The sequence below is a fragment of the Oncorhynchus gorbuscha genome, linkage group LG23, assembly GCF_021184085.1.
Source record: "Oncorhynchus gorbuscha isolate QuinsamMale2020 ecotype Even-year linkage group LG23, OgorEven_v1.0, whole genome shotgun sequence".
In the NCBI taxonomy this organism is placed as follows: domain Eukaryota; kingdom Metazoa; phylum Chordata; class Actinopteri; order Salmoniformes; family Salmonidae; genus Oncorhynchus; species Oncorhynchus gorbuscha.
In genome coordinates, this window is record NC_060195.1 from 28,206,339 (window position 1) to 28,229,426 (window position 23,088).

Here is a 23,088-nt window from a genome sequence, read left to right on the forward strand (position 1 = left end):
TGCCCATCATGAAACGAGCGATGAGAACCTCGGTGAATACCGGCGAAGCTCCTATTTAGACGTTATCTGTAACCTGTAATAAGTGCTTGTTTTCGGTTTCATATGTTCAAAACCCAAGCCTTCCATTAGGCATATTTTAAGGAAGGCTGGTTTAACACCCATTTATTTAACTAGGCAAGTCAGATAAGAACTGTTCTTATTTACAATGACACTGGCCAAACTCAGACAATGCTGGGCCAACTGTGCACAGTCCTATGGGACTCCCATTCACAACCAGTTGTGATACAGTCTGGATCTGAGCCAGGTTGTCTGTAGTGATGCCTCGAGCACTGAGATGTCTTAGACCGCTGAGCCACTTGGGAGCACACATGCGATGCTTGTAAATAATGTGTCCGTGTTGGAGTGTCCCTGGCTTCCGTAAATAAGAAAAAAAAGAAAAAAAATGGTGCCATCTGGTTTACTTAATATAAGGAATTTGAAATTATTTATACTTGTACTTCTGATACTTAAGTATATTTTAAACCAAATACTTTTAGACTGTTACTCAAGTAGAATTTTACTGGTTGACTTTTACTTTTACTTTAAGTATTTTTTATTAAGGTATCTTTACCTTTACTCAAGTATGACAGTTGGGTACTTTTTCCACCACTGCCAAGAGGTGAGGAGAGGCTAGTGGAGCACAGGTGCTTACAAATTGTGTGCAAGAGACAGATGCTATAAATTAGAACCTTATTATACATAACCCATCATCAATTAGCTAAACCAAAGGCTGAAAATAACGTATTACCTGAAAGAGCTAGCCTAGGACATCTATATATAGGGCTATATATCAATCTAGAACAGGATGATCTGTTTTGATCTGAGTTGATGGAGAGAGAGACAGACTGCGAGAGAGAGAGCTCTTGCGTGCACTGATTTAAAGCAACGGTTTTCGACTGATAGGCTGTTTTAAAACTCTGTAGCTGCAATAAAAAATACAATAATCTTTACAATTATAAAAACAAGGTGACCCCCGAAAGCCAGGTGGAGATGGATAAATGAGACACGCATTCGGTCTTTATTTTACTGTAGCATAGGCTAGGTTGCAGCAAATGTAGGCCTACCTGTCACAAGTTACCATAATGAGATGATAGGTGTACATGCATTGTGAACTGCGCTCCACACTGAGATGGGTCTGTCCCCACCCTGAGTGTTGATTCATTATGCAGAGGCTGTAGAGAAGCCAGATTTAGACTTGTATATAATGTAATAGTTCCATTTCATGCCATGCTGTTCATATGAATCATTTATTATGATTTACAGGTTTCTTGCAGTTATTTATCCAGAGAAAAGGGAGTGGTTTTGGGCGGTAAATCCCGGTAAACCTCGGCAATCAACCCTAGTCTATTCCCTTTGCAGCACATTACTTCGGACCAGGGCCCTTAGGGACGTACCCCTAGACAAAGACACATATGGACACTTCCTATCCAACCTGTCTCATTCAATGGGACCAGACTGCTATTCATGTCTGTTTGACTCAAAGAGGGGGCATATCAACTGCAGTCATAGGCTGTAATCTAACATGGAATGTTAGACTTGTTCGGGATGAGCAAGCTTACCTAGGTCCTGGCATGGTGCTTGGGAATAAGACTTCATTTAAATAGAATAAATACAATCTACTTTGAGCTTTATCAACATGAATGTCCTGAAAGTCCAACGTTTCACAACCTGAGCTCATCCAGGTATGTGCTGCTTATGAAAGAGTATACACCTTTACTGTGTTTGCCTTGCTCTGAAACCTAAGCACACTGGGGGAGATTTGGAGAGATAAAAGTTCCCCCTGTTGTGGTACGGGTCCAGGAGGATGTACGGTCCAAATCTCATCTGGCTCTACTCTCAGCCGTACAACAAGACCAACAGCTTTTATTCAAAACAACTGTGCAAACATCTGGCTTTGGTTCTCTCTCCACATAGTTCAGTTTGCCGTGTGGCTGGCTGGTGTGTGTGTGTAAAACAACAGGGTGGTATGTCTGTACCGTGGCTCTGGGTGTGTGGTGGGTCATTGCCTGATAGAGAGCACCAAGGCAGGGTTAAATAATAACTCCAGTCTGTTAGCAGACGTAGGTAAATCTCTATAAGAGAAAGGGGAAGGGAAGGGTCAAAGGTAATCACACAGTGCCCCTGTGGGCCCGCTTCATCCTCAACAGAAAGTTCCTCTTCTCCTCCAGGAGCTCCTGGATGCGTTTGTTCCGTGTTCTCTCCCTGAGGAACACACGGCTTCGTCTGGGGATCAAGTTGTTTTGGGAGATGTCGTTGTCCACTCCTATGACCCGGTTGTAGGGATCATCGATGGAGTTGTTCTCTCTGGTCTCCTCCTGTCGGCTTGGTGGCCATGTGGGGTTTTTGGTTTTTGTGGGAGGCAGGGCAGTCGTTTGCTCTGTTATGGGAACAGTGGCCCTCACAGATATGTACTCTGTGCAATCCGGCCAATCAGGGGTGGTCATATCTATGATGTCATCGCTGGGGACAGTAGTTCCACTGAGCATTGTGATATCAGTGTATGGGACAGTTCCACTGGGCGATGTGACATCCTCAAAGTAGTTGGTTTCAGTTGGCTTTATGACATCATTCATGGAGAATAGGCTACCGGGAATTGTGGTTGATGCACCTGTGGTGTCGTTGCTGACAAAGGTGATATCACTGAAAGGGCTGCTTGGAGTTGTAGTGTCCATGCTGGTGCTGGTGGAGAGGGTGAATGAGGGGTACTTCCTGGTTGTGTCTCTGGGGGTCACACTGCGCTCTGAGGTCATGGGGATGGGGTATGTAGTGTAGTATGGGTGGGGTGTTGTATAAGTGTCTGTGGTGCTCATTGGGCGTGGCGTAATATAAGGTATATGTGTTGTACTTCCTGGATGAACCGTTCCCTGAAAGGGGGTGTTGTTGTCCTTGGGCTGAGGCAGAGGCCGGGGGCGAGGCAGGGGGACAGCTGTGACCCGGGGAGGGGCGGTGGTGCTCAGGCTGCTGTCCGTCACATTGCTGCAGGATTTGCAGCACATGCGCTTGTAGTCAGGCAGAGTGCAGTAGCGGATCAGCACCTCCATGCGACAGAACACTGACCTGTCTCCATGACAACGCTGCTTGCCTGTGGGGGAGAGAACACAGAGTTGAGACTGGGCGGGGCTGGAGATGGCGCTGTGGGAGTGTTGTGTTTACAAACGGTCCAGTAAAGTAGTAGAGGTAGTAAAGCCAGACCATTAACAACTAGAGCAGGATGGAAGAAGAAGAAGGAGAAGACCCAAGCAGCATGGACAGCAGAGTCTATAGATTAGTCCATAGCAACTAAAAGGAAAGAAGAGCGGAGTGGGTTCTTTTGTTGTTGTGGTGCTGGAACAGTAACCTGGTCTTGGGGAGCAGTTCACTACATGTAGTTCAACTAGTAATTTAACTACATTGTGCAGTAGCTTTGTGGTGGTTGAACTAAATTAAAATCTAGATAGTATTTTTTATTTTATTTTACTTTTTGCCATGTAGCGGTGTAGCTAACTACTGGAACAACACACTACTTAAAACAAGTATATATGGGTGAAGTAGGCAAAACTTTTCTTTCTTTTTCGACACCTATATAATTCTCACTTGAAACAATTGTTGTTGTGTTTAATCATCTGAATGACACATTCTGTTAACATATGACCCAAAAGTGATCTTTTCTTGTAATTTCTAGTCTATGACATTTCTGATTTACAAATGATAATTTTTCACAAAGTAGTTTGGATGAAGTGAACTACTTTTTCACAGTAACTTTAGTTTAGTAAACTATATTTGTCTTAAGGTTTAGTGTAGCTTCACCTTTTTTAGTGTGAAGTAATTGTTAGCTTGGTAAACATTTTCTTTTAGAGTAGCTTCCCCAACACTGCTCGTCTCTTTGCAAACCAAACTAAATGTTTCTGACATCTCATGTGTTTCTTTATTAGTTTCAGATTAGTGTAAACATACTATATCAATATAACTTTGTTAATATTTTTTTATGCAGGATAAGAGGCTTGAACTTCTTTAATCTGTCTTTCATTATTCACAGCAATATCACTTTATAAGACAATGTTTTACCCTTTGTAAGGTTGGAGCAATCTTTGAGTTGTGTTATAATGGTAGTTTGTAATGTGCTCCTCCTCACACCAAGTCAAACCATCACAAACTCAGGAGGAGAGAGTGAGAGCGCATTTTAAAACATTATTTTTATTTATACAACTTTGCAGTTGATAACGACAGGAACTAAAACAATGAGATGTACTCCCCCCTCAATATATAGATATATTATTGTCTTAAGAAAAATAAATCAACTGTATCGAAAGGTACAAGTTCACAGTCACTTTGGTAAAACACTTCATTACTGGGAAGTAAACCAATCAATTCGTTTAGTTATTCAATTGATAAGAAGTCAAATGAATAATTTACATAAATGAATAAATAGATTTGAAGTTGAATAAATAAAATACAGAATTCTCCATGATGAATGATGTAAAAACTGGATTGGCACGTTTAAGTGTCATGTGAAACATTTACAAAACATGAATACATTTTTCCCTGATAAATCAAAGTGCATATAGACGTAGTGCACATAGTCCTTCTGAATGTTTCCCCAACATCAATCCAACGTCCGTCCAACGTCAGCCAGCCCCACCCAGCAGGCTAGTGAAGCCACAAAACAGTTACCCATAGTATAGAATATTATAGATTTTTTTTCCATAAGTAAGAAGATAACAGTCATGAACATAATTAAATATAGTCAACACCAACGTTATATACAGTATCGCACTGCAAGGTCTAGCTTCATTGGCCTCCTACCATCCGACTCCAGCACAAAACATCGGATAGCTCGCTACTAGTCACAACAGAAACATGTGATCACAATGCAATGATAAGACTGAAGTGCTTTTCTAGATGCTGTCCTCAGTGTCGATTGATACCCTGGGCCCTTTGTAAACCGTATCCGGTGGTCAGACCTTTTGCATGTTGCAGGTTCTGATGGTTTGCCTGTGTTTGCCTGTCAGTTTGAAGCTGCCTTTAAGTGATTAACAAAGGTTTTGATGAGTAAAGCCTTCTCTTTCACAGATAAATGCCATTACATTCAATCCAAGATAAGGCATTGTTCATGTGTTTAATGTTCATCACAAAAGGAAAAACAAGATCTGATGCTTTCAAATGAAGGTTTATGAGGTATTTCTGTTCCAGAGTTGTATGTCTACGAGAAGCCTGCATGAAAGTACACTCTCACACACACACACACACACACACACACACACACACACACACACACACACACACACACACACACACACACACACACACACACACACACACACACACACACACACACACACACACACACACACACACACACACACACACACACACACACACACGTAAGGGATGCAAATGTGCATGACAGAAATGTGATCCTTTCCCTAAAGAAAATAAGGAGCAACAGTAAACCCCATCCATCTGAAAACAATGGAGCGGCAACTAACTGACCAAGTGCTGCATAATGTAGGTCTACACCTCCCCCCCTGACACTTTACCCTTATATTAACTTCTGTATTACTCATGTCAAATAAATAACAAAAAATACACATAACAGTCAAGGATCGAAGTGATCAATAGCAGTCTGTAGGTTTTAATGAACTACAGCTTATTCATGGTAAAACATTATTATTCAGATTATTGTTACTCATATAGATTTTCATATACAGTATATATACAGTACCAGTCAAAAAGTTGGACACACCTACTCATTGAAGGGTTTTCCTTTATATGTACTATTGTCTACATTCTAGAATAATAGTGAAGACATCAAACTACGTAATAACACATATGGAATCTTGTAGTAACCAAAACAGTGTTAAACAAATTCAAATATATTTTATATTTGAGATTCTACAAAGTAGACAACATTTTCCTTGATGACAGCTTTGCGCACTCTTGGCATTCTCCCAACCATCTTCATGAGTTAGTCACCTGGAATGCATTTCAATTAACAGGTGTGCCTTGTTAAAAGTTCATTCATGGAATTTCTTTCCTTCTTAAAACTTCTTTGGGATAGGGGGCAGCATTTTCACTTTTGGATGAAAAGAGTGCCCAGAGTGAACTGCCTCCTACTCAGTCCCAGTTGCGAATATATGCATAGTATTATTAGTATTGGATATAAAATACCCGGAAGTTTATAAAACTGTTTGAATGATGTCTGTGAGTATAACAGAACTCATATGGCAGGCAAAAACCTAAGAGAAAATCCAAACAGTAAGTGGGAAATTTGAGGTTTGTAGTTTTTGAACTCAGCCCCTATCAATTTCACAGTGGGATATGGGTTATGTTGCATTTCCTAAGGCTTCCACTAGATGGCAACCATCTTTAGAACGTTATTTCAGGCTTCTACTGTGAAGTGGGATTGGATGAGAGCTCTTTGAGTCAGTGGTCTGACAGAAATGCGTTGGTCACGTGCATTTCACATGAGAGCGACCTGCGTTCCATTGCTTTTCTACAGACAATGTAATTCTCCGGTTGGAACATTATTGAACATTTATGATAAAAACATCCTAAAGATTGACTCTATACTTAGTTTGAGAAGTTTCTTCGACAAGTAATATAACTTTTTGAACTTTTCGTCCGACTGGACCTGAACGCGCTTTTGGATTTGTGTACCAAACGCCCTAATAAAAGAAGCTATTTGGACATAAATGGACATAAATGATGGAAATTATCGAACAAAACAAACATTTATTGTGGAACTGCAATTCCTGGGAATATATTCTGATGAAGATCATCAAAGGTAAGTTAATATTTATAACGCTATTTTTGACTAATGTTGACTGCGCAACATGGCAGATATTTATTTTGGCTGGTTTGGGCTCTGAGCGCCGTACTCAGATTATGCTTTTTCCATAACTTAAAAAAAAAATCTGACCAAGCGGTTGCGTTAAGGAGAAGTGTATCTAAAGTTCCATGCATAACACTTTTATGCATCAACATTCATAATGAGTATTTCTGTGAATTCATGTGGCTCTCTGCACAATCACCGTATGTTTTAGAACTATTGGAACGTAACGCGCCAATGTAAAATGCGATTTTTTGATATAAATATGCACTTTATCGAACAAAATATACATGTATTGTGTAACATGAAATCCTATGAGTGTCATCTGATGAAGATCATCAAAGGTTAGTGAATCATTTTATCTCTATTTGTGCTTTTTGTGACTCCTCTCTTTGGCTGGGAAAATAGTTGGGTTTTTCTGTGGCTTGGTGATGACCAAACATAATCGTTTGTGGAGCTTTCGCTGTAAAGCATTTTTGAAATCAGACACTGTGGCAGGATTAATGAAAATTGTATCTTTAAAATGGTGCCTAATACTTGTATGTTTGAGAAATTTGATTTATGAGATTTCTGTTGATTTGTATTTGGCGCCCTGCAATTTCATTGGCTGTTGGCGAGGGGTTCCGCTAGCGGTCCTATACAGGTTAATGCGTTTGAGCCAATCAGTTGTGTTGTGACAGGGTAGAGGTGGTATACAGAAGATAGCCATATTATGGCAAGAACAGCTCAAATAACCAAAGATAAACGACAGTCCATCATTATTTTAAGACATGAAGGTCATTCAATACGGAAAATCAAAATCGTACGTATCTTTAAGTGCAGTCACAATAACCATCAAGCGCTATGACAAAACTGTCTCTCATGAGGACGGCCACAGGAAAGGAAGACCCAGAGTTACCTCTGCTGTAGAGGATACATTCATTAGAGTTAACTGCACCTCAGATTAGAACCAAATAAATGCTTCACAGAGTTCAAGTAACAGACAGATCTAAACATCAACTGTTCAGAGGAGACTGCGTGAATCAGGCCTTCATGGTCGAATTACTGCAAGGAAACCACTAATAACAGACACAAATAAGAAGAAGAGACTTGCTTGGGCCAAGAAACATGAGTAATGGACTTTAGACCGGTGGAAATCTGTACTTATGTCTGATGAGTCTTTGTGAGATGTGGAGTAGGTGAGAGGATGATCTCCACATGTGTGGTTCCCACTGTGAAGCATGGAGGAGGAGGTGTGATGGTGTGGGGGTGCTTTTCTGATGACACTGCCTATTATTTATTTATAATTCAAGGCACACTTAAACAGCATGGCTACCACAGCATTCTGCAGCGATATGCCATCCCATCTGTTTTGCGTTTAGTGGGACTATCATTTGTTTTTCAACAGGACAATGACACAAAACACACCTCAAAGGCTATTTGACCAAGAAGGAGAGTGATGGTGCTGCATCAGATGACGTGGCCTCCACAATCACCCGATCTCAACCCAATTGAGATGGTTCTGGGTGAGTTGGACCGCAGAATGAAGAATAAGCAGCCAACAAGTGCTCAGCATATGTAGGAACTCCTTCAAGACTGTTGGGAAAAGCCTTCCATGTGAAGCTACTTAAGAGAATGCAAAGAGTGTGCAAAGCTGTCATCAAGACAAAGCGTGGCTACTTTGAAGAATCTAAAATATATTTTGATTTTTTAAACACTTTTATGGTTACTACATGATTCCATATGTGTTATTTCATAGTTTTGATGTCTTCACTATTATTCTAGTATTATACTATTATTATTTAATAGTAAAAATAAAGAAAAACCCTTGAATGAGTAGGTGTGTCCAAACGTTTGACTGGTACTGTATATATATATGTGTGTATAAATACAAATATATTTATAGATGTATTTGCTTTAAAGTTTGCAAGCATAAATAAGCTGCAGTTGTTGATCTTTAATATAACAGTCAAAGAGAGGATGTCTGATGAGATGTTGAAATCGGAAGCAACCTCACATGGTAAAACTACCCTGTTTTCATTAGCCTTTTACTCTTCTGCACTCTTGACCTCTTCACCCAACAGCTCCGTATATAATATTCCTAAAAAGTGTTGGTTTGTGTCACCTCCTGTCCCTGTGCTGAGTTCCTGTCAGTCTGAGAATGTGACCTAGAACGAGATAAACCGTCGTTGTCATTCTAGAATGGAACCAGGATGTGAGATGAGCACTTTAGCAAAGATGTCCTCATTGTGACAAGATCACATTCACAATAAAGCTTTAGTTTCTTTTCTTTTTACACTTCTTTTTTATTTATATATTTTTTCCCTTCGTTAATTTCACACTTGTCACCACGGACGATGGCGGCGTGGTGACCCCCCTAAAAAAATCACAGCCGCATCTCAGGAGCGTGACCCATGACATCTTGCAGCTAGCTCACTCAAAACATGGCCGCCAAACAGAGGGGTGGGCTCACACCTCACTGGCTCTTCGACACCACTAAGAGCCGCCAATCAAACCTATTTGCCATTTTCCATTTCCAGCTTCTCTTCAATGTTTAATTGTTTTTCGTTTAGTTTGGACTGGCCAGCGGTTACAACACAATGCTCCACAAAAGATAGAGAGATAAGAGAAGAGAGAGACAGAGCAAGAGAGAACCAACCAACCAATCAGCACACAGGAGCCAGGGACCTCCCCCAATCAGAGCTGTCTCACACACAGAGAGAGAGAGACGCACACCCCCCAAAAGAGAAGCGAAAAGCTGGCGCTCGCTCGCGGGCGCGGGCACAGGCACGGACACAGGGGTGGGGGTGTTGGGGCGTGGTCAGGGGGTGAGCCTGCCCCCAGGACCCCTTGCCCAGGCCTGTTGCAGGGTGAAGAGGACAGAGAGAGAGGTCAGGGTCCAGGTCAGGACAGCCATGCACCGGAGGCTGGGCCCAGAGCTATAAAGGGATGGTTTTTTACGTGAAGTGTTCCTCTGGTAGGGCAAGTCTGGGTCTGGACGGGACAGCCACTGGATCAGGATGTTGCCGTTCTTATTCAGGTCTGACGAGCCTCCTGGAGATGGAGCAAGGAGGGAAAAACATCAGAGAGGGAAATGACTATGAGTCAGGAGAGACTTCTACTGTCTATTTTACATTACCTTAGTACACCAATCAGTAGTAATAGTAAAGAATAATGGATTAGATTTCTGAAAGCGCTTTTCTTCTGAGGTAATCAAAGCACTTTACATAGTAGAGGGAAACATCCACCAGCAATGTGTAGCACCCACCTGGATGAGGCCAGCAACCACCAAACATCAGCTATCATGTGGAGAGGTGAGGAGTGATGCACGCTCACCAAAAATCAGCTATCATGTGGAGAGGTGAGGAGTGATGCACGCTCACCAAACATCAGCTACCATGTGGAGAGGTGAGGAGTGATGCACGCTCACCAAACATCAGCTATCATGTGGAGAGGTGAGGAGTGATGCACGCTCACCAAACATCAGCTACCATGTGGAGAGGTGAGGAGTGATGCACGCTCACCAAACATCAGCTACCATGTGGAGAGGTGAGGAGTGATGCACGCTCACCAAACATCAGCTACCATGTGGAGAGGTGAGGAGTGATGCACGCTCACCAAACATCAGCTACCATGTGGAGAGGTGAGGAGTGATGCACGCTCACCAAACATCAGCTACCATGTGGAGAGGTGAGGAGTGATGCACGCTCACCAAACATCAGCTACCATGTGGAGAGGTGAGGAGTGATGCACGCTCACCAAACATCAGCTACCATGTGGAGAGGTGAGGAGTGATGCACGCTCACCAAACATCAGCTACCATGTGGAGAGGTGAGGAGTGATGCACGCTCACCAAACATCAGCTACCATGTGGAGAGGTGAGGAGTGATGCACGCTCACCAAACATCAGCTACCATGTGGAGAGGTGAGGAGTGATGCACGCTCACCAAACATCAGCTACCATGTGGAGAGGTGAGGAGTGATGCACGCTCACCAAACATCAGCTACCATGTGGAGAGGTGAGGAGTGATGCACGCTCACCAAACATCAGCTACCATGTGGAGAGGTGAGGAGTGATGCACGCTCACCAAACATCAGCTACCATGTGGAGAGGTGAGGAGTGATGCACGCTCACCAAACATCAGCTATCATGTGGAGAGGTGAGGAGTGATGCACGCTCACCAAACATCAGCTACCATGTGGAGATGTGAGGAGTGATGCACGCTCACCAAACATCAGCTACCATGTGGAGAGGTGAGGAGTGATGCACGCTCACCAAACATCAGCTATCATGTGGAGAGGTGAGGAGTGATGCACGCCCACCAAACATCAGCTACCATGTGGAGAGGTGAGGAGTGATGCACGCTCACCAAACATCAGCTACCATGTGGAGAGGTGAGGAGTGATGCACGCTCACCAAACATCAGCTACCATGTGGAGAGGTGAGGAGTGATGCACGCTCACCAAACATCAGCTACCATGTGGAGAGGTGAGGAGTGATGCACGCTCACCAAACATCAGCTACCATGTGGAGAGGTGAGGAGTGATGCACGCTCACCAAACATCAGCTACCATGTGGAGAGGTGAGGAGGATGCACGCTCACCAAACATCAGCTACCATGTGGAGAGGTGAGGAGTGATGCACGCTCACCAAACATCAGCTACCATGTGGAGAGGTGAGGAGTGATGCACGCTCACCAAACATCAGCTACCATGTGGAGAGGTGAGGAGTGATGCACGCTCACCAAACATCAGCTACCATGTGGAGAGGTGAGGAGTGATGCACGCTCACCAAACATCAGCTACCATGTGGAGAGGTGAGGAGTGATGCACGCTCACCAAACATCAGCTACCATGTGGAGAGGTGAGGAGTGATGCACACTCACCAAACATCAGCTACCATGTGGAGAGGTGAGGAGTGATGCACGCTCACCAAACATCAGCTATCATGTGGAGAGGTGAGGAGTGATGCACGCTCACCAAACATCAGCTACCATGTGGAGATGTGAGGAGTGATGCACGCTCACCAAACATCAGCTACCATGTGGAGAGGTGAGGAGTGATGCACGCTCACCAAACATCAGCTACCATGTGGAGAGGTGAGGAGTGATGCACGCTCACCAAACATCAGCTACCATGTGGAGAGGTGAGGAGTGATGCACGCTCACCAAACATCAGCTACCATGTGGAGAGGTGAGGAGTGATGCACGCTCACCAAACATCAGCTATCATGTGGAGAGGTGAGGAGTGATGCACGCTCACCAAACATCAGCTACCATGTGGAGAGGTGAGGAGTGATGCACGCTCACCAAACATCAGCTACCATGTGGAGAGGTGAGGAGTGATGCACGCTCACCAAACATCAGCTATCATGTGGAGAGGTGAGGAGTGATGCACGCTCACCAAACATCAGCTATCATGTGGAGAGGTGAGGAGTGATATATGCCAGTTAGGAATGAGGGGGATGATTAGGTAGCCATGATGGAATGGAGCCAGGTTGTGAATTTATCCATGCCACCGGGGTTAACACCCCTACTCTTAATGACCACAGAGAGTCAAGACATCCGCTTAACATCCCATCCGAAAGACAGCAACCTGCGCAGGGCAGGGTCTCCTTCAATGCCCTGTGACGTTCGGATCTTCTTAGACCAGAGAAAAGAGGGCCCCCTACTGGCCCTCCAGCATCTCTTCCAGCAGCATCTGGTCTCTCATCTAGGGACCGACCAAGACTGACCCTGTTTAGCTTCAGAGGTAAGCCAGCATTGGGATGCAGGGTGATATGCTGCTGGCAAGTAGTGGCACAAGGGAATGAAATAAGATGAGTTATAATGGGGCCATAATACTCACTGGGACAGGGCATCAGGCGACATATGCGTATGGTGTCTGGCTTGCTGTCCAGACACAGACCGATGGTGTTGTCACGCGTGTGACACAACACCTGCCTCTGCTGTGTCCCATTGGCACACGTCACGGAGCACTGTGGACACACAAAACAGAAAAGCGTGTGGGAATAGGCTATACAAATCAACACACACCTACACACCTACAAAACAACACACACACCTACACAACAACACACACCCATCTACATGCCTACAAAACACCCTCACAGACACCCCTACACACCTAGTCCCACCCTCAAAGACGCACCTACAAACCTGGTCCCAACCTCACAGACACCCCTACACACCTAGTCCCACCCTCACAGACACCCCTACACACCTAGTCCCACCCTCAAAGACACACCTACAAACCTGGTCCCAACCTCACAGATACCCCTACACACCTAGTCCTACCCTCACAGACACACCTACAAACCTGGTCCCAACCTCACAGACACCCCTACACACCTAGTCCCACCCTCAAAGACACACCTACAAACCTGGTCCCAACCTCACAGACACACCTACACACCTGGTCCCACCCTCACAGATACCCCTACACACCTGGTCCCACCGTCCCAGACACCCCTACACACCTAGTCCCACCCTCACAGACACCCCTACACACCTGGTCCCACCCTCACAGATACCCCTACACACCTGGTCCCACCGTCCCAGACACCCCTACACACCTGGTCCCACCCTCTCAGCACCCCCAGCCCCCAACCATCCCTACCTGTGTCCAGGACCCTACTCTCCACTGTGCAGGGCAGAGCTCTCTGTTACATGGTCTGCGTGCCTCAGGACGGTCATCGTTGCAGTACTTGCTGTGGATGGAGCGCTTGTTGCCGTTGTCTAAGGGCTGGACACAGCGAACAGATCTCATCTGGTACCCCGTTTTACCACACGTCTTACTGCACGGCTCCCAAGGACCATCCTCCCAGCTAGACAGACATAGAACTGAGAGTTAGAGGGAGGCACAGACAAAGACATACATCTTAGACCTGGCGACATTTAGATCACTAGCCCCTTCCTCTTTAACCTCTCTGGTGTTGACAGGCTCACAGTGTAGGGAAGAAGGAGTGAAATTGTACGGGGCCATTCTCTATGTAAACATCCATCTAAACCACCCATCCATACGTACATGGGCTGGGAGCACTCCTTCTGGTTGCAGTCTCTACTGATGGCGCGAAGCTTCTTGATGTTCTCACAGTAGCGTCGGTGGACCATCTTACTGTCTGCTCTCCTTCTACATCCGTAGCGGGTATACTGCTTACCTTTCCAGGCACAACACACGCAACATCCGTTAGACAAATAGATCCTCATCCAAAACTCCCCTCATGTTCCCCAGTGTCTTCCTGTGTAAGCGGTGTCCCTGTAAAATACCTCCCCCACAGGGCTTGGAGCAGTAGGACCATTTCTTCAGGGCCCACTCGTAGAAGGAGGTGTCATCCAGCAGCATGTTGTTCTCTATGGCAGAGAGAAGGTCCATGTGGATGATGTACTTATAGGACAAGGTCACCTTGGCATCTCCATGGGACTGCACCTGGACACAGGGAGACAACAGTAGGTATTACATTTGTCAGTGTTAGTGTGTGTGTGTGTTTCTGTGTGTGCGTACCATGATTAGGACCCCGTGTCTGAGCGGTCCATTCGTCTGTAGTGTCTCCTTGTCGTGGCCATTATTCACATACTCCCACTCCACGCCCTTTTCTATGACCGCACGGGATTCTGGGAGGTCTCCCTCCGCGTTCAGAAAAAACTGTCCTGAAGCCTGGTTCTTCACCGCTGGGGAGGGAGGTGGAATTATATATTGGAACACACACACACACACACACACACACACACACACACACACACACACACACACACACACACACACACACACACACACACACACACACACACACACACACACACACACACACACACACACACACACACACACACACACACACACACACATCACACCTAGGATGTGGGCTGTTGGCTTAATCTCCTGGATCAGTAGGTGTCTGGCCCCTCTGGGAATTTCAAGTACTTTGAGGAAACCTGAAAGGAAAACAAAGACATTGCCATAAGGTTCAGACACCCACAGATGTCTCTTCAACTTGGTCAGGATACATTTTCACTAAACGTTATTGTTCGTCTGAGGAACACAGGGTTCATGTAGCCACTTTTTCCTTGCTTCAAATAAGACTTTAACTGCGCTGCTGTAAGTTTTGCCAGCCAGGGTCAACAACAGTCGTCCAGGATAACCTAGAAAAATTAGTTTCTTCCTTATTTCTGCTGGATGATATGGATTTAATATGACGTCCTGGCACAGCGTTTGGACATGACTCTGACCAGCTCATTGTCTCTCTGTGACCAGTAGAGGGGGCTCTTTCGTTAGATATCCAGGGGATCATCATAATCATCGGAGGATGACCCAGGCCGGGAAAACAACCTCATCTATCTCACACCCTGATCTGTTTTCTCATGTTCCAGGGTCTGACAACTGAGCTCCACTTTACCTCATTGGTCTCTGCCTGCCAGTGATTTGGTGATGGTGTGCATGTGGGTGTACCTTGTTTCTTGGTCTCTGCCGGCCAGTGATTTGGTGATGGTGTGCATGTGGGTGTACCTTGTTTCTTGGTCTCTGCCTGCCAGTGATTAGGTGATGGTGTGGGTGTACCTTGTTTCTTGGTCTCTGCCTGCCAGTGATTAGGTGATGGTGTGCATGTGGGTGTACCTTGTTTCTTGGTCTCTGCCGGCCAGTGATTAGGTGATGGTGTGCATGTGGGTGTACCTTGTTTCTTGGTCTCTGCCTGCCAGTGATTAGGTGATGGTGTGCATGTGGGTGTACCTTGTTTCTTGGTCTCTGCCTGCCAGTGATTAGGTGATGGTGTGCATGTGGGTGTACCTTGTTTCTTGGTCTCTGCCTGCCAGTGATTAGGTGATGGTGTGCATGTGGGTGTACCTTGTTTCTTGGCACTTCGTGTGAAGTTGCCATTGATGATCTTGCAGCTGGAGTTGTCTCCTCCACAGACGCCACACTTATCCTCCTGTTGGGAGGACCCTACCACGCCGTCACAGCCCACTTTCTGCAACACACATGTGTATGCACACACACACACACACACACACACACACACACACACACACACACACACACACACACACACACACACACACACACACACACACACACACACACACACACACACACACACACACACACACACACACACACACACACACACACAAAGACACACACACACCTAGACTTAATATGGACCCACACACTTCACAAAGTTATGAACACTGACACCTAACACAGTCACATACACATAATTTGGGTTGCAAAATGGACTAGCACTGTGTAACCCCACGCATCTTCAAAGGGGGAGACACCCTGGACCCAAACTGTTACAGACCTATATCCATTCTGCCCTGCCTATCTAAGGTCTTCGAAAGCCAAGTCTACAAACAGGTCACTGACCATCTCGAATCCCACCGTACCTTCTCCGCTATGCAATCTGGTTTCCAAGCCGGTCACGGGTGCAGCTCAGCCACACTCAAGGTACTAAACGACATCATAACGGTCATCGATAAAAGACAGTACTGTGCAGCCGTCTTCATCGACCTTGCCAAAGTTTTCGACTCTGTCAATCACCATATTCTTATCGGCAGACTCAGTAGCCTCGGTTTTTCGGATGACTGCCTTGCCTGGTTCACCAATTACTTTGCAGACAGAGTTCAGTGTGTCAAATCGGAGGGCATGTTGTCCGGTCCTCTGGCAGTCTCTATGGGGGTGCCACAGGGTTCAATTCTCGGGCCGACTCTTTTCTCTGTGTATATCAATGATGTTGCTCTTGCTGCGGGCGATTCCCTGATCCACCTCTACGCAGATGACACATTCTATACACTTTCGGCCCGTCATTGGACACTGTGCTATCTAACCTCCAATCGAGCTTCAATGCCATACAACACTCCTTCCGTGGCCTCCAACTGCTCTTAAACGCTAATAAAACCAAATGCATGCTTTTCAACCGATCGCTGCCTGCACCCGCATGCCCGACTAGCATCACCACACTGGATGGTTCCGACCTTGAATATATGGACACCTATAAGTACCTAAATCAAATCAAATCAAATTTTATTTGTCACATACACATGGTTAGCAGATGTTAATGCGAGTGTAGCGAAATGCTTGTGCTTCTAGTTCCGACAATGCAGTGATAACCGACAAGTAATCTAACTAACAATTCCAAAACTACTGTCTTATACACAGTGTAAGGGGATAAGGAACATGTACATAAGGATATATGAATGAGTGATGGTACAGAGCAGCATACAGTAGATGGTATCGAGTACAGTATATACATATGAGATGAGTGTGTAGACAAAGTAAACAAAGTGGCATAGTTAAAGTGGCTAGTGATACATGTGTTACATAAGGATGCAGTCGATGATGTAGAGTACAGTATATACATATGCATATGAGATGAATAATGTAGGGTAAGTAACATTATATAAGGTAGCATTGTTTAAAGTGGCTAGTGATATATTTACATCATTTCCCATTATTAAAATGGCTGGAGTTGGGTCAGTGTCAATGACAGTGTGTTGGCAGCAGCCACTCAGTGTTAGTGGTGGCTGTTTAACAGTCTGATGGCCTTGAGATAGAAGCTGTTTTTCAGTCTCTCGGTCCCAGCTTTGATGCACCTGTACTGACCTCGCCTTCTGGATGATAGCGGGGTGAACAGGCAGTGGTTCGGGTGGTTGATGTCCTTGATGATCTTTATGGCCTTCCTGTAACAACGGGTGGTGTAGGTGTCCTGGAGGGCAGGTAGTTTGCCCCCGGTGATGCGTTGTGCAGTCCTCACTACCCTCTGGAGAGCCTTACGGTTGAGGGCGGAGCAGTTGCCGTACCAGGCGGTGATACAGCCCGCCAGGATGCTCTCGATTGTGCATCTGTAGAAGTTTGTGAGTGCTTTTGGTGACAAGCCGAATTTCTTCAGCCTCCTGAGGTTGAATAGGCGCTGCTGCGCCTTCTTCACGACGCTGTCAGTGTGAGTGGACCAATTCAGTTTGTCTGTGATGTGTATGCCGAGGAACTTAAAACTAGCTACCCTCTCCACTACTGTTCCATCGATGTGGATAGGGGGTGTTCCCTCTGCTGTTTCCTGAAGTCCACAATCATCTCCTTAGTTTTGTTGACGTTGAGTGTGAGGTTATTTTCCTGACACCACACTCCGAGGGCCCTCACCTCCTCCCTGTAGGCCGTCTCGTCGTTGTTGGTAATCAAGCCTACCACTGTTGTGTCTCCGCAAACTTGATGATTGAGTTGGAGGCGTGCGTGGCCACGCAGTCGTGGGTGAACAGGGAGTACAGGAGAGGGCTCAGAACGCACCCTTGTGGGGCCCCGTGTTGAGGATCAGCGGGGAGGAGATGTTGTTGCCTTCCCTCACCACCTGGGGGCGGCCCGTCAGGAAGTCCAGTACCCAGTTGCACAGGGCGGGGTCGAGACCCAGGGTCTCGAGCTTGATGATGAGCTTGGAGGGAACTATGGTGTTGAATGCCGAGCTGTAGTCGATGAACAGCATTCTCACATAGGTATTCCTCTTGTCCAGGTGGGTTAGGGCAGTGTGCAGTGTGGTTGAGATTGCATCGTCTGTGGACCTATTTGGGCGGTAAGCAAATTGGAGTGGGTCTAGGGTGTCAGGTAGGGTGGAGGTGATATGGTCCTTGACTAGTCTCTCAAAGCACTTCATGATGACGGAAGTGGTTCCGGTGCCGACTGAGATGGCCACCTCGCTTCGCGTTCCTAGGATACTATGCAGTTTTTTGTTTTTTTACGTGTTATTTCTTACATTAGTACCCCAGGTCATCTTAGGTTTCATTACATACAGTCGAGAAGAACCTAGGTGTCTGGCTAGACTGCAAACTCTCCTTCCAGACCCATATCAAATCAAATCATCTCCAATCGAAAATCAAATCAAGAGTCGGCTTTCTATTCCGCAACAAAGCCTCCTTCACTCACGCTGCCAAGCTTACCCTAGTAAAACGGACTATCCTACCGATCCTCGACTTCGGCGATGTCATCTACAAAACTGCTTCCAACACTCTTCTCAGCAAACTAAATAAATAAATGCAGTTTATCACAGTGCCATCCGTTTTGTCACTAAAGCACCTTATACTACCCACCACTGCGACTTGTATGCTCTAGTCGGCTGGCCCTCGCTAGATATTCGTCGCCAGACCCACTGGCTCCAGGTCATCTACAAGGCCATGCTAGGCAAAGCTCCGCCTTATCTCAGCTCACTGGTCACGATGGCAACACCCATCCGTAGCACGCGCTCCAGCAGGTGTATCTCATTGATCATCCCTAAAGCCAACACCTCATTCGGCCACCTTTCGTTCCAGTACTCTGCTGCCTGTGACTGGAACGAATTGCAAAAATCGCTGAAGTTGGAGACTTTTATCTCCCTCACCAACTTCAAACATCAGCTATCTGAGCAGCTAACCGATCGCTGCAGCTGTACATAATCTATTGGTAAATAGCCCACCCATTTTCACCTACCTCATCCCCACAGTTTTTATTTATTTACTTTTCTGCTCTTTTGCACATCAATATATCTACCTGTACATGATCATCTGATCATTTATCACTCCAGTGTTAATCTGCAATATTGTAATTATTTGCCTACCTCTCATGCCTTTTGCACACATTGTATATAGACTCCCCTTTTTTTCTCTACTGTGTTATTGACTTGTTAATTGTTTAGTCCATGTGTAACTCTGTGTTGTCTGTTCACACTGCTATGCTTTATCTTGGCCAGGTCGCAGTTGCAAATGAGAACCTGTTCTCAACTAGCCTACCTGGTTAAATAAAGGTGAAAAAAAATAAAATTAAAATAAATAACCCTAAAACAACCCACAGACACACAGACTGACCTCACAGTCCCCACGCACACACACGCTGTAGGGGTCTCTATATGAGCAGAGCGTTCCGTCTTGGACCAGCCTCTGCATGTTGACCTTGTCTCTGGTCTCCTTGGACTGGCAATGGAGGTGGCAGCGCTGCTTAGCTGCACAACACACACACACACACACACACACACACACACACACACACACACACACACACACACACACACACACACACACACACACACACACACACACACACACACACACACACACACACACACACACACACACACACACACACGTTACAATGCTATATTTCACACACGTTACAATGCTATATTTACATATAGTTAGCAACAGACCCATATGCAGAACTATGACAACATACTGTTAGAGATCTGGATCGATACTAAAAAGGTAAATCACTTAAGAGTACAAGGCAGGCCTAGCATATATCCTCTACAATAAAGACACAGCTCAGAGAAAGCCATGGAGGGTCTTTGTCTAGCCTGTATGTGTTTAGGTAATTTCTCAGACGTGTGTCTGCCCCGACTATGCCATGGCTATAATGTACAGTATGGCACTTGAGATTAGCTTTAAGGTGGATTCGACAGTTCAATGTGTATGTCTACCTGCTGCAACAGTCATTGCCAAGAGTTTGATTGTACACATGACCTATTGAGTCAGATGAGACTTAGCGAGCCGCAGAATCACTGTGTGATCTGCGATGACTATGTCTTCTGTACGCGGTGTTCAGAATGCACTGTGTGATCTGCGATGACTATGTCTTCTGTACGCGGTGTTCAGAATGCACTGTGTGATCTGCGATGACTATGTCTTCTGTACGCGGTGTTCAGAATGCACTGTGTGATCTGCGATGACTATGTCTTCTGTACGCGGTGTTCAGAATGCACTGTGTGATCTGCGATGACTATGTCTTCTGTACGCGGTGTTCAGAATGCACTGTGTGATCTGCGATGACTATGTCTTCTGTACGCGGTGTTCAGAATGCACTGTGTGATCTGCGATGACTATGTCTTCTGTACGCGGTGTTCAGAATGCACTGTGTGATCTGCGATGACTATGTCTTCTGTACGCGGTGTTCAGAATGCACTGTGTGATCTGCGATGACTATGTCTTCTGTACGCGGTGTTCAGAATGCACTGTGTGATCTGCGATGACTATGTCTTCTGTACGCGGTGTTCAGAATGCACTGTGTGATCTGCGATGACTATGTCTTCTGTACGCGGTGTTCAGAATGCACTGTGTGATCTGCGATGACTATGTCTTCTGTACGCGGTGTTCAGAATGCACTGTGATTACTTTACGGATATGACAAAGTATTAGAAACGAGAGTCCACTAGTGGTGATGCTATTCCATTACGCAGTCCCTCACTCCCTCAATCTTCCAGCCAGAGTCCCCAGGGAGGGGGCCGACACCATAGATCATCCCAGAGAGAGAGAGTTCTCTGGGTGAGAAGGTTGACTGATCCCCCTGACCAGCTGGACCCTGGATGACCAAAGCAGCTGGAACAATCAGCGCCTGTAAAGTGTTTTTTTTAAAACTATTGTTAGGAGGAGGTTAGCAACAGTATTTCACAACAGGCATAACTGATTCTTTGATCTGGAGCAACGTCTGGATTTCAACACAGACGGCCTCCTGTTCCCACATCTCTAAACCCTGGAGATGACAACACCCTAATGCAATTCATTCCAACCTCTCTCCTTACCTACACCTTTCCCCCCTTCTCTTTCATTCCTTTCCTCTCCCCACATACTTGAGTAATTTGAGCTCAAATAAAGACCATGGGAAGTCCTTTCTCACAAGAATGGCATTTAGAAATGACAATGTAGAGAAAAACAATTTAGCGTGGGGACTGTTATCCTGGGCGCAGCGCTGTGCATAGTCTACTGTGACCCTGGATTAGACAGAGAGACGCGTCAGCGTTTTTCCTCAAGCTCTGCCCTTTACTGGGACCATCAGGTAATACTCAGCGAGGAGGCACTGACACTTCCTCTTAGAAGGAGTGGGATCCGCAAGACCCACACACACACTTCTAGATGACGGAAGGGAGTTTTTGGAGACATGGAGAGAAAGAAGAGATGGGATTCCTATTTCTGAGTTCTGATGGTTTAAACATATGCTTTGTGATTCACAACAGCTGGCTGGAGAGAGAGAGAGAGAGAGAGAGAGAGAGAGAGAGAGAGAGAGAGAGAGAGAGAGAGAGAGAGAGAGAGAGAGAGACTGGAAAAGAGCTCAGATGACGTCAGTGTGATTAGGTGGAGTGAGAGAGTTCAAATAGAGTTTTTTTTAAGATGGGTTCAGGAAAGGGTTTGTTGTTTTAGAAAGGTTGAAAGACAAGAGTTTTCTTTTTGAATATTGGTGTTTTCACACTGCTCAGCAGAAAACCAGCTGTCGTTGACCATAACATAACTCTCAATCTGCCTCCAAACAATCTCTACATCAGATACAACAGACTTTGGCCACAAAGCGAGAGAAGCCGACTTAAGGACCGCCAGTGTCTCCATCCCAACCAAACATTTGGGGAAGTCTGTCTGTGTGTAGGCTACTTACATTCGGTGTGTTCATAAGGAAGCCAGTGGTGTTTGTTGTTGTGGAACTCAAACTCGGTGTCCAACCTACGGCACTGCTCCTCCCTGAAGTCACTGTACAGCTCCTCACACTCCTGGCTGTTACACAGCTGGAACTGGTGGTTAGCACCCAGACAGGTACGACCTCCGTTAGCAGGCCTAGGGAGGACAGGGGGAGAGGGAAGAGAGAGAGAGGGAGGGAGGGGCAGAAATGTTAAACTAGGTCGATGTGAACAGTGATGAAGCACATCTTTTTGCAAAACCATCACAATGTGATGGATAGCAATGATACCATGTTGGTTATGTTCTGTAAGGACAAGATCTAACACCTTTTCACTATGATACCATGGAAAAATAGACTTCTCAATAGTTGATATTTATGTACCTGGGGTTGTCACATTCGCGGGTTCTGAACTGCACCCCTCCTCCACAGGTACGAGTGCAGGACCCAAACTGGCTCCACACACCCCACCCACCGTCCTGCTTTATCATGTCATTGGTCAGCCAGATACAGTGACCTTTGAAGCAGTGCTGTGATAGGGGAGAGACTGTCAGATAGCAACATTTTTTACCATTACTGTGGTGTGTGTGAGTATGTATAATATTAATAATATTATGCATGTACAGTGCCTTGCGAAAGTATTCGGCCCCCTTGAACTTTGCGACCTTTTGCCACATTTCAGGCTTCAAACATAAAGATATAAAACTGTATTTTTTTGTGAAGAATCAACAACAAGTGGGACACAATCATGAAGTGGAACGACATTTATTGGATATTTCAAACTTTTTTAACAAATCAAAAACTGAAAAATTGGGCGTGCAAAATTATTCAGCCCCCTTAAATTAATACTTTGTAGTGCCACCTTTTGCTGC

The 23,088-nt window shown here is 45.5% G+C and overlaps 1 protein-coding gene across 2 annotated transcripts in view; it reads right to left on the minus strand.

The window, feature by feature from the left end:
• Window positions 1-550: 550 nt before the first annotated feature.
• The window catches only part of LOC124010832 (A disintegrin and metalloproteinase with thrombospondin motifs 2-like), a 286,969-nt gene continuing 264,431 nt past the window's right edge, over window positions 551-23,088 (minus strand). For both annotated transcript variants that reach the window (XM_046323551.1, XM_046323552.1), the window contains 12 exons: window positions 22,601-22,746; window positions 22,199-22,374; window positions 19,648-19,781; window positions 15,668-15,791; window positions 14,680-14,760; window positions 14,330-14,496; window positions 14,095-14,254; window positions 13,853-13,985; window positions 13,445-13,652; window positions 12,674-12,803; window positions 9,788-9,880; window positions 551-3,121 (listed from right to left, as the gene is read on the minus strand). In XM_046323551.1, the coding sequence (XP_046179507.1) occupies window positions 2,148-3,121; window positions 9,788-9,880; window positions 12,674-12,803; window positions 13,445-13,652; window positions 13,853-13,985; window positions 14,095-14,254; window positions 14,330-14,496; window positions 14,680-14,760; window positions 15,668-15,791; window positions 19,648-19,781; window positions 22,199-22,374; window positions 22,601-22,746 (2,526 nt within the window). In that variant the 3' untranslated portion in view covers window positions 551-2,147. The remainder of the gene's footprint in view (window positions 3,122-9,787; window positions 9,881-12,673; window positions 12,804-13,444; window positions 13,653-13,852; window positions 13,986-14,094; window positions 14,255-14,329; window positions 14,497-14,679; window positions 14,761-15,667; window positions 15,792-19,647; window positions 19,782-22,198; window positions 22,375-22,600; window positions 22,747-23,088) is intronic.